This window comes from Giraffa tippelskirchi, chromosome 12 (assembly GCF_054371585.1).
Source record: "Giraffa tippelskirchi isolate mGirTip1 chromosome 12, T2T-mGirTip1v1.2.pri, whole genome shotgun sequence".
Lineage (NCBI taxonomy): Eukaryota > Metazoa > Chordata > Mammalia > Artiodactyla > Giraffidae > Giraffa > Giraffa tippelskirchi.
This window is the reverse complement of record NC_137286.1, coordinates 87,740,713-87,754,748: the sequence shown is the minus strand read 5'-3', so window position 1 is coordinate 87,754,748 and position 14,036 is coordinate 87,740,713. Positions and strand designations below refer to the sequence as shown.

The following is a 14,036-nucleotide window of genomic DNA, read 5'->3' as shown; positions in this document are numbered from 1 at the left end:
AGTGAAATGCTCTGGAACGGAAACAAAAAAAGTTTTAAAGGCATAAATACCATATGCCAAAGAGAAAGGCAGCCAGAAAAAAAAAGTCTCCATATTCACTTGCTTTTAAAGGCCAAACACTATAAAGGGTAAAAATAAAATACTAGCAAGAATCTTATAAACAGTCGTTAATTGCATTGTGTTCTGATTATCTAAGTGCAGCCAGTCAGCTGAGGCTATGTATTTGGAAAGAGGAAGTGAAAAGAAGTAGGAAGAAAAGAAGGAAAACGAGTTGGAGAGTGAAGAAGGGTTGAGGATAGAGGGCTTTTGAATTATTAATAGACCAGAGGAAATGCTCCTTCTGTTGACTTCATATACTATCTGCCACCTGGAGACCAGCTTGTTCTCTTTCACTTAGCTCCCACTGATATATTATTTTCATCTTAGAGAACAGGGCACTAGTAGCTTTAAAATGCTGTAATGCAGAAAACAAAATTGCAGCCTTGGGCTATGTTCTGTTGTTCAGAGGCATCTCACCAGCTTTTTAAATTACAAAACAATCTTTCAGAGCTATGGCAAGTGTGAACCACCCCTGTAAACCATACACAGGACCGACCTTGAGAAGCATAATCATATTCTTAGAGGGGACTCAGCAGTTCAGTTCAGTTCAATTCAGTCGCTCCGTAATGTCTGACTCTTTGTGACGCCATGGACTGCAGCACACCAGGCTTCCCCATCTGTCACCAACTCCCGGAGCTTGCTCAAACTCATGTCCATTGAGTCAGTGATGCCATCCAATCATCTCATCCTCTGTCGTCCCCTTCTCCTCCTGCCTTCAATCTTTCCCAGCATCAGGGTCTTTTCCAATGAGTTAGTTCTTCAGATCAAGTGGCCAAAGTATTGAAGTTTCAGCTTCAGCATCAGTCCTTCCAATGAATATTCAGGACTGATTTCCTTCAGGATGGACTGGTTGGATCTCTTTGCAGTCCCAGGGACTCTCAAGAGTCTTCTCCAACACCACAGTTCAAAAGCATCAATTCTTTGGCACTTAGCTTTCTTTATAGTCCAACTCTCACATCCATACATGACTGCCGGAAAAACCATAGCCTTGACTAGATGGACCTTTGTTGGCAAAGTAATGTCCTCTGCTTTGTAATATGCTGTCTAGGTTGGTCATACTTTTCTTCCAGGGAGCAAGTGTCTTTTAATTTCATGGCTGCAGTCACCATCTGCAGTGATTTTGGACCCCCCAATATAAAGTCTGTCACTGTTTCCATTGTTTCCCCATCTATTTGCCATGAAGCGATGGGACCAGATGCCATGATCTTAGTTTTCTGAATTCTGAGTTTTAAGCCAACTTTTTCACTCTCCTCTTTCACTTTCATCAAGAGGCTCTTTAGTTCTTCCTCTTCTGCCATAAGGGTGGTTTCATCTGCATATCTGAGGTTAGTGATACTTTTCCCAGCAATCTTGATTCTAGCTTGTGCTTCATCCAGTCCAGCGTTTCTCATGATGTACTCTGCATATAAGTTAAATAAGCAGGGTGACAATATATAGCCTTGAAGTACTCCTTTCCCAATTTGGAACCAGACTGTTGTTCCATGAACAGTAAGAAAAAGCAGGAAATATTGCCTAGGTATTAAAACTCAGGAGCTGGAAAGCTGAGTTTCAGCCTCAGGACTGCTTCTTGTTGTCATGAGCAATTTGAGTAGTCTTTGAACCTTGGTTTAAAGTGACCTGTTGTTTCACTGTGCTTGTATTTTTCACTCTATTTTAGATGCAAGCCTTCTCCCACCACCAAATGATTATTGGTAAACCCTGTAACTCTATCCCTTCAGAGATGTCATCAAAACATGTCTTTATTTTTCATCGCCTATTGCCCCAACGTATTCTACATGGCAGAGTAATCTTTCCCTGCCCTTCCATGGAAAGCTAGAAAATTCTATGGCTTTTTAGACCACTCTTAAATATCGACTGGGAGATTTTTGCAGAAATGCACACCTATGGTGATTTTTCTTTTGGCCAGCCAAAAATTAATTCTGTTATTTTACTAACACTTTGTGGGTTATTACATTCAACAGTTACACCTGACACACCCGTGGAGTCTAATTTTTGTGAAATACTGTCTTCGATCCACTCTTCCATAGAAGTAAAGGAGCATTCTTCAGCACTGTGAGCTTCATTTTCACTTTCTTTATCAGAATCAGTCACTAAGGTTTTTTGTCTTTTTGTGGTCTAATATTCACATTGTCTGAATCAGAACCATATTCTGAAAAATTACCATCTTCATTAGTATATATGTCACTTGGACAATCAGAGAGAGGATATGCATAAAATTTACCAAAAAATTCTTCTTCACTTAAAATTTCACGATGGGTTGTTTTTGAAATTTTTTCACTTATAATATACACTGTGTGTGTTATTGGCTCAGTCGTGTCTGACTCTTTGCGACCCCATGGACTAAAGCGCAACAGGCTCCTCTGTGCATGGGATTTTCCAGGTAAGAATACTGGAGTGGGTTCCCATTTCCTTCTCCAGGGGATCTTCCCGACCAAGGGATCGAACCCCCATCTCCTGCACTGCAGGTAGATTCTTTACCGTCTGAGCCACCAGGGACAGAAAGTTGGAACAAAAACCTAACATAGCAAAATGTGAATGAGAACAACACTCCTAAGTTATATAATGAAACTTTGATTAATTTTAAGCTCTAACAACTTTGCATGGTGATGTTAATTGTATCACCCTCTACAGGATAAAGTTACCTGTTTCTAGTCACTTGTGACTCCATCTTCTATTCCAAGAATCTCACTTTTACCTCCAGATTCTTGCCACTGTAAGATCTCGCCACCCCTTTAGGTGGCACTATTGGATGGCATCTGAGCAATAACTGCATACCTTGAAGTGGTTTATCTTTGGATTTTATTTACCAACCTAGACACTTTTGGCTCAGCAGTAAAGAATCTACCTGCAGTGCAGGAGATGCAGGAGATGTGGGTGCGATCCCTGGGTCCGGAAGATCCACTGGAGGAGGGCATGGCAACCCACTCCAGTATTCTCGCCTAGAGAATCCCGTGGACAGAGGAGCCTGGAGGCCTATGGTCCATGGGGTTGGAAAGAGTAGGACGTGATTGAAGTGACTGAGCACGCACACATAGACAACTGGAGGCCAGCATTTGCATGTTTAGCTTTTCTCAGGTTTAGCTTTCTCAGGCCCCAGTCCTTCTGTCTGTAAACTTGAGAGCTGGCCCATCATCCTCCCCACTAGGCTGAATTGAAGGAAGTAACACACACAAACTTCATCCCTTTGGGAGAGTGGGAATTGAGAGAGAATCACAGCAACTTGTTGCAAAGAATGTCACCTTAAAAATAAGCGCACAATCTGAGAGTTTCGAGTTAAGTGTTTTGGGGGCACAATGAGGACTGCATCCCAGGAGACAGCACCTCAGAGCTCCTGAGAAACTGCTCCAAAGAGGTGGGGTGGGGATGGGGGTTGGAGTTCAGTGTATCTGTGATTTTTGGTGAAGTGAGAATACATGCAATCGGCACATATTTTTTCAGAAGATTTCTGCTGGTTTTGTGAAGCCTTTGCTAGTCATGAGGAGCAGTTGTCTCCATGAAAGGTTTTGATGCTTTGTTAGATATGAGGCAATACAAGAACTGGGCCCTTAAATCAGGTCCGGAGAACATCTAACTATATGAAGACCTACCCTGAACGTTTTCCCACTTTGCCTCATTTCTGCTTTCCACCCTGATCTCCCTCTGGGGGGGTTGAAGGTCAGCAGCACCTGATTTCATGCTTATAGAAGTAGACGGCAAGCACCCTCGGCAAGTGCCAATTTATAGTTGACAGAACTATTTTCACAAATCCTCCCCCTCTCTCTGCTCTGACCACTTTTCCTGGTCTCTAAGAAAGGGGGCACAGAGCCAGGAAATGGATTTTCAAAAATGGAAGGCTCTACATAAGATGATCTCGTTACTGAATCAGATGAGAGGCCCCCGTCTTGGGGCCTGGCTGAACAGGAAGCCCCCTGGCTGGGTCAGGAGGCTCTTTCCCTGCTCTGGTTCCTGTTGCCAATGATGAACTTGAGTCTGATGCAAGCAAGACAGGCCTTTATTCAATGGTAAGAGGATGGAGAAGGAGAACTCAAACTCCAAAGGCACTTTCTCTCTGAAGGGAGGGTAGTACGGGAATTTAAGGGTTAGGAGGCAGCCAGGTCATTAGGGCTCAAGGGAGTGGGTGGAGAATTCCCTGGGTGGAGAATTCCAGGGCCAGCCCACGTGCAGTCTAGTAGGCTCCTTTGAACCCAGCAAGAATTGTGCCAGAATAGTACAAAGACCCTCTTCCAGCAGAGATCTAAGCATGGTGATGAAGCAAAGTTAACTCCAGGACATGTCCAGGTTTTATCTGCATGGGCACGTTCTTGTGGTCAAGTCAGAGCTAGTTGGGAGTGGTTGACCCTTGTATGTCTCAAAATGCAGCTGCAAAGCACCTCTGCCGAACTCCAGTACTCCTGAAACAAACTCAGAGAGAAATCAAGGCCAGGAAAGCCTTTAGCCTATTTTGCCCTCTATCTAGGATCTAGCCTGTTCAGTCTGGTTTTGTTGTGGGCCTTCCTAGGGTCTTGTTGATAAAACCCAGCTAGTCTGTCCGGCTAAGACCAGTTTCTGTGCTTGGGACCTGGGCTACATAGCATCTGACTGACCCCATCCCATTATTTGATTCTGCTGCGTTGCCCTTTGGTCAAACTGGAGATAGGAATAGTCCAGCTCACCACAGTTGGAACTTGAACGTATTATTATATTAGTGGTGTTATGGTAATTACATATTAATGGAATGGTGTTACATATTAATGGTAAATTTATACCCCCATCATTGTACTCCTCCACATTTTTTCTTTTTCCTTCTATTGACTCATTTTAGTACTTTCTTGTCCCTTAACACATTTAAAAAATGCCCAAGCATCTTATCTTCCAGTCAACACAAAATTTCCTTAATGTGGAACTGCAATTCAACCTCTGTAAGAATAATGAAGAGCTCGTTGTTTTGTAAGGTGTTTTATTTCATTGTTAGGTTAACTTGTAAGGAATTTCATTTTAAAATTTAGAAGTAAATTCTAAAATTATAGTGATTTAATTATACAAATCTCCACATCCTGTTTTTAATTGAAGTATAGTTGATTCTACAATATTGTGTTAATTTTGGATGTGTAGCAAAGTGATTCAGTTATTCATTACATATTTTTCAGATTCATTGTTTATAGGTTATGACCAGACATTGGATATAGTTCTCTGTGCTATGCACTAAATCCTTGTTGTTTATCTGTTTTATATGTAGTAGTGTATATCTGTTTATTCCATACTCCTAATTTATCCCTCCTCCCACCCTTTCCCCTTTGGTAACCGTAAGTTTGTTTTCCATGTCTGTGAGTCTGTTTCTGTTTCTCAAATAAATTCATTTGCATTATTTTTTAGATTCCACATACAAATGATATCATATTCCCTGTCTGACTTATTTCACTCAGTATGATAATCTCTAGGTCAATCCATATTGGTGTAAATGGCAATATTTCATTGTTTCTGTGTAACTGAATGATATTCCATTGTGTGTGTGTATGTTATTTGTTGTTTAGTCACTAAGTCTTGTTGGACTCTTTGAGACTGCATGGACTATAGCCTGCCAGGCACCTCTGTCCATGGGATTTCCCAGGCAAGAATATTGGAGTGGGTTGCCATTTCTTCCTCTAGGTGATCTTTCCAATCCAGAGATCGAACTCACATCTCCTATGTCTCCTGAATCGGCAGGCAGATTCTTCACTGCTGAGCACCAGGGAGGGAAGCCAGTGTGTGTGGTTGTGTGTGTGTGTGTGTGTGTGTATCACATATTCTTTATCCATTCATCTGGTGATGGACACTTAGGTTGCTTCCATAGCTTAGTGCTGCTATGAACATTGTAGTACATATATCTCTTTTCAAATTAGAGTTTTATCTTTTCCAGTTATATGCATAGGAGTGGGAACCTTGAATCATATAATAACTGTATTTTTAGTTTGTAAAAGAACTTCCATACTATTTTTCTTAGTGGCTGCACCAATTTACATTTCCACCAAGAGTGTAGGAGGGTCCCCTTTTCTCCATACCTTCTCCAGCATTTATTTATAGACTTTACCATGAGAGCCATCTGACAGGTGTGAGGTGATAACTCATTGTAGTTTTTATTTGCATTTTTCTAATAATGAGCAAAGCTGAGTGTTGAAGAAAAATTAATCTCTTTGATCTAAGAAAGAAACAAAAAATTTTAGTTGAGCCAAGTTGAGTATTATAACCTAGGAAGAGCATGTCAGAAAGCTTGGAGGATGGTTCACCTGTTAGAAGTCAAGGCACGGCTGTATTAAATATAAGTCTCTTTTGAGTTAGAGGGTTGACTATTACATGACATATTATTGACAGTTTACAAAATCCAGATCTAAGCATCGTCATGACCCTTACAAGCTCAAGAAGAAGTGTTATCTTTTAAGGAGTTGTCTGACTGATGCTAGGAGTATGTCACTCTTTAAGGTAGAAAGGTATGTTTCCTGATTGGGGGGTAATTCAGATGAAAGGTATGGGGGACAGAGGAGGCCAACGAACAGAGAAATTTTTATGTTTTAATTTTTCCTGTCCTGACATAAAAAAATTAATTTTATTTCACATGAGTAGCTTTTCCTATGCCTGTTGGCCATCTGTATGTCTCTTTTGGAGAAATGTCTATTCAGGTCTTCTGCCCACTTTTTGATTGGGTTGTTTGGTTTTTTGATATCAAGCTGTATGAGCTGTTTGTATGTTTTATAACTTAACCCCTTGTCTGTTGCATTGTTTGCATATATTTTCTCCTAGTTGGTAGTTTATCTTTTCATCTTTTCATACAGTATTGTCTGAAGTCTGAGAGGATTGTGCCTCCAGCTTTGTTCTTTTTCCTCAGGACGTATCCCCACTAGTTTATGAAAGTGAAAGTCGTTCAGTCGTGTCTGACTCTTTGTGACCCCATGGACTATATAGCCCATGTAATTCTCTAGGCCAGAACACTGGAGTGGGTAGCCGTTCCCTTCTCCAGGGATCTTCCCAACCCAGGAATCGAACCCAGGCCTCCAGCATTGCAGGCAGATTCTTTACCAGCTGGGCCACAAGGGAAGCCCACTTCTTTAAACTTCACTTCAAAAGAAATCTATATACTTTATACTTCACTTCAAAAGAAATCTATATACTTTATACTTCACTTCAAAAGAAATCTTTGAGTTGGTCACTTTTTTGTTCAAACTTCCAAAATGGTACCCAGGATTTAAGACCTTCAATGATCAGGTCCTAGGCTGCCCATTTATCCTGGTTATATTTCCTGGTATATCCCAATATGACCCATATTCCTGCCCACCTGGATCACATGCCATTCCTTGAGCTCTGATTTTGTTTTCCACTTACGCTTCAGCACTTAACACCATTTCATCTCCAATTCACTTGCCAAAATTCCATTTGTCTTAGTGTTAGGCCATTCACTGCCCATTTACCAGTGAAATCCTACCTAGTTCAAAAGTCCAGCTCAGAATGTCTCCATCCTCTGACTACCGCAGACAAAAGTAACTTCTGATGTTACATTCTTAGAGCAGAGTATTGATACTATTTGTATAGCAATTTTTCATGTTTTATCTCACACAGTAGGCATTTGTACTGCTGTGGGTTAGTTCCCCAGGAAGCAGACTCTGAGATAGAGATTAGCATGTAGGGAATTTACTGGAACGGAATCTCAGGAGCAACCTGTGTGGAGGAATAAAGGAAGGGGAAATGAGCTGAGGAGGAACTGGACTGTGATGCAGTCTTAAGAAGGGCCTCAGCTGTGCCTTCAGGGCAGATTCTTAAAGACATCAACCGTAAAGATGTAGCGATGGTTGTTCTAATGAGAACCTACTGTATAACACAGGGAACTGTACTCGGTGCTCTCTGGTGACCTACATGGAAAGGAAATCCCAAAAAAAGAGGGGGTATATGTGTACATAATAGCTGATTCACTTTGCTGTACAGGAGAAACTAACACAGCATTGTAAAGCAAATAGACTTCAATAAGAAAAGAAGAGAAAAAAATAACCCCACCTCCGCACGCTTGAGTGTTCCTCTTTCCCCAGTGGGCAGAGTGACCTGAGTAAATAGCCACAGCTTTCTTTTGAAAAGGACTGAGGAAGTACCCTCTCTCTCCCACAGCAGGGTCTTTCTTGTGGGGACCTGACTCCTCCCTCAGGCAAGAGATCCGGGGCTAAGAAGTGGCCCAGGCCTGGGACCTGCACAGCTGGTTGAGAGTTTGACTGGGACAACTGTTCTTAGCCACTCTCACCCGTCCCTGACTTCTTTCAACTGTAAAGATTGAGCAATACCTTTGTTGTCTGCCATCTATCATGACCCTAAGGACTCTGTGTTCTCTTGACTAACTTCAGTTTTCTGAGGGCCATGTCCCTCTGGGTACCACTCTGACCTTGCTACTTATTATAATAATTGTGCCCAACGTGTTACAGCCGGTTAAGCACTGCCACCTGGCTTTCAGTTCAATTCAGCTCAGTCGTTCAGTTGTGTCTGACTCTTTGCGACCCCCTGAATTGCAGCATGCCAAGCCTCCCTGTCTATCACCAACTCCTGGAGTTTACCCAAACCCATGTCCATTGAGTCGGTGATGCCATCCAGCCATCTCATCCTCTGTCGTCCCCTTCTTCTCCTGCCCCCAATCCTTCCCAGCATTAGGGTCTTTTCCGATGAGTCAACTCTTCACATGAGGTGGCCAAAGTATTGGAGTTTCAGCTTCAACATCAGTCCTTCCAATGAACACCCAGGACTGATCTCCTTTAGGATGAACTGGTTGGATCTCCTTGCAGTCCAAGGGACTCTCAAGAGTCTTCTCCAACACCACAGTTCAAAAGCATCAATTCTTCGGCGCTCAGCTTTCTTCGCAGTCCAACTCTCACATCCATAAAGCAAAGCAATCTCATCACCCCTGTTGCTATCAGGACTTCCCGCTATAGCGCCATCTCTGACCATCAGCCTTCAGAATCTACTCCTCCCTCCCCCCGCTGGCCTCCAAACTAATACCTGGGGTTAAGTCATGACAGAATCTGGGTGTCCAGGTGCTGAATGCGTTAATAAGGAAAAAGATCTCTGTCCCTAAAGGGGTGCACTTGCCCAGGACACAAGATTCAACATTCTCGCTAGAGCCTTGGGAGGTGGTGCTAACCACCACCAGGACGATTCTTGGAAGCCTGGAGAAAATAAGGCCTGCTCTAAGTGAACCAGGAATGTCAGAACTATTGTGGCAGATGTTGAAAAGGGGGATCAAAATATTCCTAGGGCATGGGACTTCCCTGGTGGTCCAGTGGCTAGGACTCCGTGTTCCCAATGTAAGGGGCCTGGGTTCCATCCCTGGTCAGGAAACTAGATCACATGTGCCACAGCTAAATGCCCGGCATGCCGCAATGAAGGCTGAAAATCCCATGGCTGCAGCAAAGACTCAGTGCAGCCAAATAAATAGATACTAAGAAAATTCCTAGGGAAGGATATGCCAGAATAAAAGTACTGTGGAAGGCTAGGAAAGTCACCAGTCACTGTGTTCCAGTGATGAGCCAGAGACATTTGAAAACAATAAGGAATGGGCAGCATTGTTAAGAAGATTGGTGGTGTTTTTTTCACAGCCAGAGTTACTTTTTTAATGTAGTTTCCCCCTGATTAAATAATAAAGACTTCTTTTTGGTTAAAGAAGTAAACAATATGTAAAATTATACAGTTAGGAAGAAAAACACTGAAATTTCCTCACCCTGAGAAGATATCACCTTTCCGGTGATCGTTCTTTCATGCATTTCTCTATACATTTATGTGAAAGTGAAAGTCACTCAAAAAGTCATGTCTGACTCTTTGCGACCCCATGGACTGTACAGTCCATGGAATTCTCCAGGCCAGAATATTGGAGTTCCCTTCTCCAGGGGATCTTCCCAACCTAGGGATGGAACCCAGGCCTCCCACATTGCGGGCAGATTCTTTACCAGATGAGCCATCAGGGAAGCCCAAGAATACTGGATTGGGTAGCCTGTCCCTCCTCCAGCGGATCTTCCCGACCCAGGAATCAAACCAGGGTCTCCTGCATTGCAGGCACATTCCTTACCAGCTGAGCTACCAGAATACCTGTGTATAATTTCACATTAGTTGAGTATCATCTCTCATGTGGAAGTATGGAGACCTTTCTTTTAATAACAATCTTTATCTGCTCCCCCTACTCACCTACCTAACCCAATGATGGTGGTCTTTCCCCACCATCCAAATCAATGTTCACAATGGGCTGTCTATTTGTTTAGAACTTTTCTCCTGTTTTCAACACTTAATTTTCTTCTTGCTTTCCAACTCATTATTTTGCAAAAATGAGATAATATTTCATACGGTTCTCCACTTATTTCTTGCTTCTCTCTCTTAATAAATAGTGTAAATCTCCCTTAAGTTAACTATTCTATTTTTTTCTTTTATTTATTTATTTGTCCATGCCATGGAGCATGCAGGATCTTAGTTCCCCGACCAGGGGTTGAAACCATGCCCCCTGCAATGGGAATGCAGAGTCTTAACCACTGGACCGTCAGGGAAATCCCCCAAGTTAACTATTTTAAATTAACTCTTTCTTAATAATGGCCAAAAACCATTCTAGAATGTGGAGTCATCACCAACATTCAAAAATTCACTTACTGATAAGTGCTCATGTGGTTTCTGGACTTCCCAGGTGGCACAAGTAGTAAAGAATACAGCTGCCAATGGAGGAGACTCAAGAGACGCAGGTTCAATCCCTGGGTTGATAAGAGTCCCCTGGAGTAGAAAATGGCAACCCACTCCAGTATTCTGGAAAATATGCCTGGAAAATTCCATGGACAGAGGAACCTGGTGGGCTACAGTTAATGGGGTCTCAAAAGGTTGGATATGACTGAGCACTCATATATGTGGTTCCCAGTTATTGTTACTATGAATCATCCTGCAACACATATCCTTGGACATATACCCTTAATCACTGGTTGAAGAGTTTATGCTTAAATTGTACCAATAACTGACACAAACCTCTGAATTTATTGTTTCTGTGAGCTCCTCTCTATCTCTCTTGATAATCAAGTCTCCATAGATTTATTTCTAGAATTTAGAATCCTTTAATCAGGCTTTCCAAAATAAACCATCTTCCACTCTGTTGTCAAAATTATTCTTACAAATCACATGTCACATAATGTCACTTTCCTAACTCCTAATTGCCTACAAGATAAAGGCAATTTCTCAGTGTGCATTGGAAAACTTCTCTACAGGAGAATGAACGTAAGTTTCCAAACTCACTTTTGTTTGGCTACCATTCTTCCCTTGCCCTAAACACCTAAATCCTACACTTGGCAAAAATAAACATCTTTCCATCTCTCCAACAATGCCCTTTTGTCTTCTGCCAGCCTGCCTTTCCACTGCTGACTTACCCAGTTGCCTCTTCCATGAAGCTTTTCCTAATAGTGACAGGCAGAAGTTATCATAAACTTTTGAGCTTCTAGAGTTCTTGGTACATGTTTCTGTTTTAATTTTTAATTAAAACTTTATCTGAAATATTTTTAGATTTACAGAAAAGTTGCAAAGGTATTAGAGAGTTTTTGTATATACTGCACCAATTTTCACCTAATGTTAGCATTTTATTATCATTGTGGTGTATTTGTCAAAACTTGGAAACCAACATGGGTACTCTGCTATTAACTAACTGTAGGCTTTATTTAGATTTCACCAGTTTTTTCACTGTTCTGTTCCAGGACCCAATACAGAATACTGTGTTTCATCATGTTGCATATGTTCAATTTCTCAAGTGCATTGTTTTATATGTGTGTATACGTATGCACACATATATATTAGTTTTCAGGTAGAAGGAAGGGTAAACTTGGTTCCTATTTCTCCATCTAGAATGAAGTAAAATCTAGGTTATTTTAAAAACTGTGGTGAGATCCTCTTTTCTTTCAATATTTTGTTTCCTTTTCATAATTACCTAGAAGACCTTCCCTATATAATTTATCTTATTTTCACGTTTTACTTAACATCAAAACCCTGTGTGTGTTTTTCTCCCAGGGGCCAGGTTTTATTGGCTCTTCCTAGAACCTCCAGGCAAGTTCGAATTCTGCAGAATATTACTACAACATATGAGGTAATTTCTCCATCATTTATCTTCATATTTCATATCTTCATATTAAGTTTTATGAAAGTATGGTGTGCCGTGTTGTCGCCTATGTGTTGTCTGTATATAGTTGGTATATACCCCTCTTCCTGTCATTTTCTCTTCTTTCCCCTAATCACTTGATTCCCCAAATAACACTTTCTTCACTTGTGCTATTAACTTTTTAGCCATTTAAATAATAATGACATGTGATTGAAAGTGCAAACTTGCAAAGTTGCTACAATAACAGAATTCCCATAGATGTTTATTTTAAAAGCTTAACTAAACTGTAAGCATAAAAACAAAAGAAAATTGGCTAACATTTTCATACCTGGGACTGAACTCCCCTGAAAGTAGAAAGATGTTAAGAGCTACAAAATATCATGATAAAAAAATTGCTGGCTCCATGGTTGTTGGGTTAAGGTTTTCTGAGAAGATTAGAGATATACGAGACTCGTTAAGGGGTCTGCTTGTGAAGGATGAAGAAGGAGCCGGAGGTGGCGGGGAGCACCCGCAGACCATTGAGCAGCTGCCACTGTGCAAAAAGGAGGGTCATGCCTGGACCACCTCTAGACTGCAGGACAATCCTGATGAAAGTTTGACTGGACCATGGTAAGTCCTTGAGACAAAGTCAACTGCAAGAGGAAACCCTAAGCTGGCAGGAATGGGCCTGCGATGATATGCCTGCAGTATGCCCTCACTGGCCGCAGCCCTGGAGCCGCTCAACCTCAGCCTATAGGGGATCGAGAGGGACAGCAGCACACAGGGTCAGAGAACTAAGCATTTCCCAGCAGAAGAGCTGCCCGCTATGTTCCCACAGCCACTACACTGCAGACAGAGGAAGTACTGCCAGACGAAGCATCAGAGATTCAGGATTTAGGTATCGTTCGGCCACTACTTGGTGTGTGATTTTTAGACAACTTAGCTTCCAGCCTAAATTTCTTCATCTGAACAATCAAAATAATAACTCCTGCCTAGATTATGGCAAAGAGTTAGTAAAAAGATCATAGGCAATGGGTGTGAAAGTGCTTTGAAAAAGCACAGTAAAGCCAAAAAAATAACCACGTAAATATTATGAGAAGGCTTTAATGTTTTTCTTTAAACATCTGACGTACACCTCCAGTCCTACAGTTGGACTGTAAATATTCATGCATTCATTCATCAGTTCATTGCCTCAACAAATATTTATTGAATACCTAGTAAATTCCAGGCCCTCGTTAGCCACTAGGGTTATAGAATAAAACAAGCCCTCTACAAAATAAATGTTTAACTACCACATGTGTGAATGGGATTGGTGACTATGAGTGGACCAGTGACCAGGAATTGTTTTTTCATTTCCTTTATTGATACTCTTTTATGGCACTAGCTATAGATGAGAACCATGTGAAAAACTGTCTTTGTTTTATCAATTTTCCTTCTTGAAACTGCAGATTGTTCTCTGGCAGCCAGTAACAGCTGAATATATTGTGAAGGGATACGAAGTCCACTTTTTTGTGAATGCATCTGATGTAAGCAATGTGAAAGTCCATTTAAATGCAAGCAGAATTCTATTCAGGTAGGCATAATTCCATATTTATTGAGCAACTATTATAAGCACTAGGAAATGGATATCTGCTCCAGAATTCTTGCCTGGAAAATTCCGTGGACAGAGGAGCCTGGCAGGCTACAGTCCATGGAGTCACAAAGAGTCAGACACGACTAGCAACTGAACATACACACACATTATAAGCACTGGTGATGCATTTGGGGCTTTCCAGGTGGCACAATGGTAAAGAATCCACCTGCCAATGCAAGAGACTCAAGTTCGATCACTGGATCAGGAAGGTCCCCTGGAACAGGAAATGGCACC

At 41.6% G+C, this 14,036-nt stretch overlaps 1 protein-coding gene across 1 annotated transcript in view; it reads left to right on the top strand.

Moving 5' to 3' along the window:
- CPB2 (carboxypeptidase B2) overlaps window positions 1-14,036 on the top strand; it is a 54,905-nt gene that overhangs the window by 3,950 nt on the left and 36,919 nt on the right. The window contains exons 2-3 of the mRNA XM_081547356.1: window positions 12,103-12,178; window positions 13,618-13,742. Coding sequence (XP_081403482.1) covers window positions 12,103-12,178; window positions 13,618-13,742 — 201 coding nt within the window. The remainder of the gene's footprint in view (window positions 1-12,102; window positions 12,179-13,617; window positions 13,743-14,036) is intronic.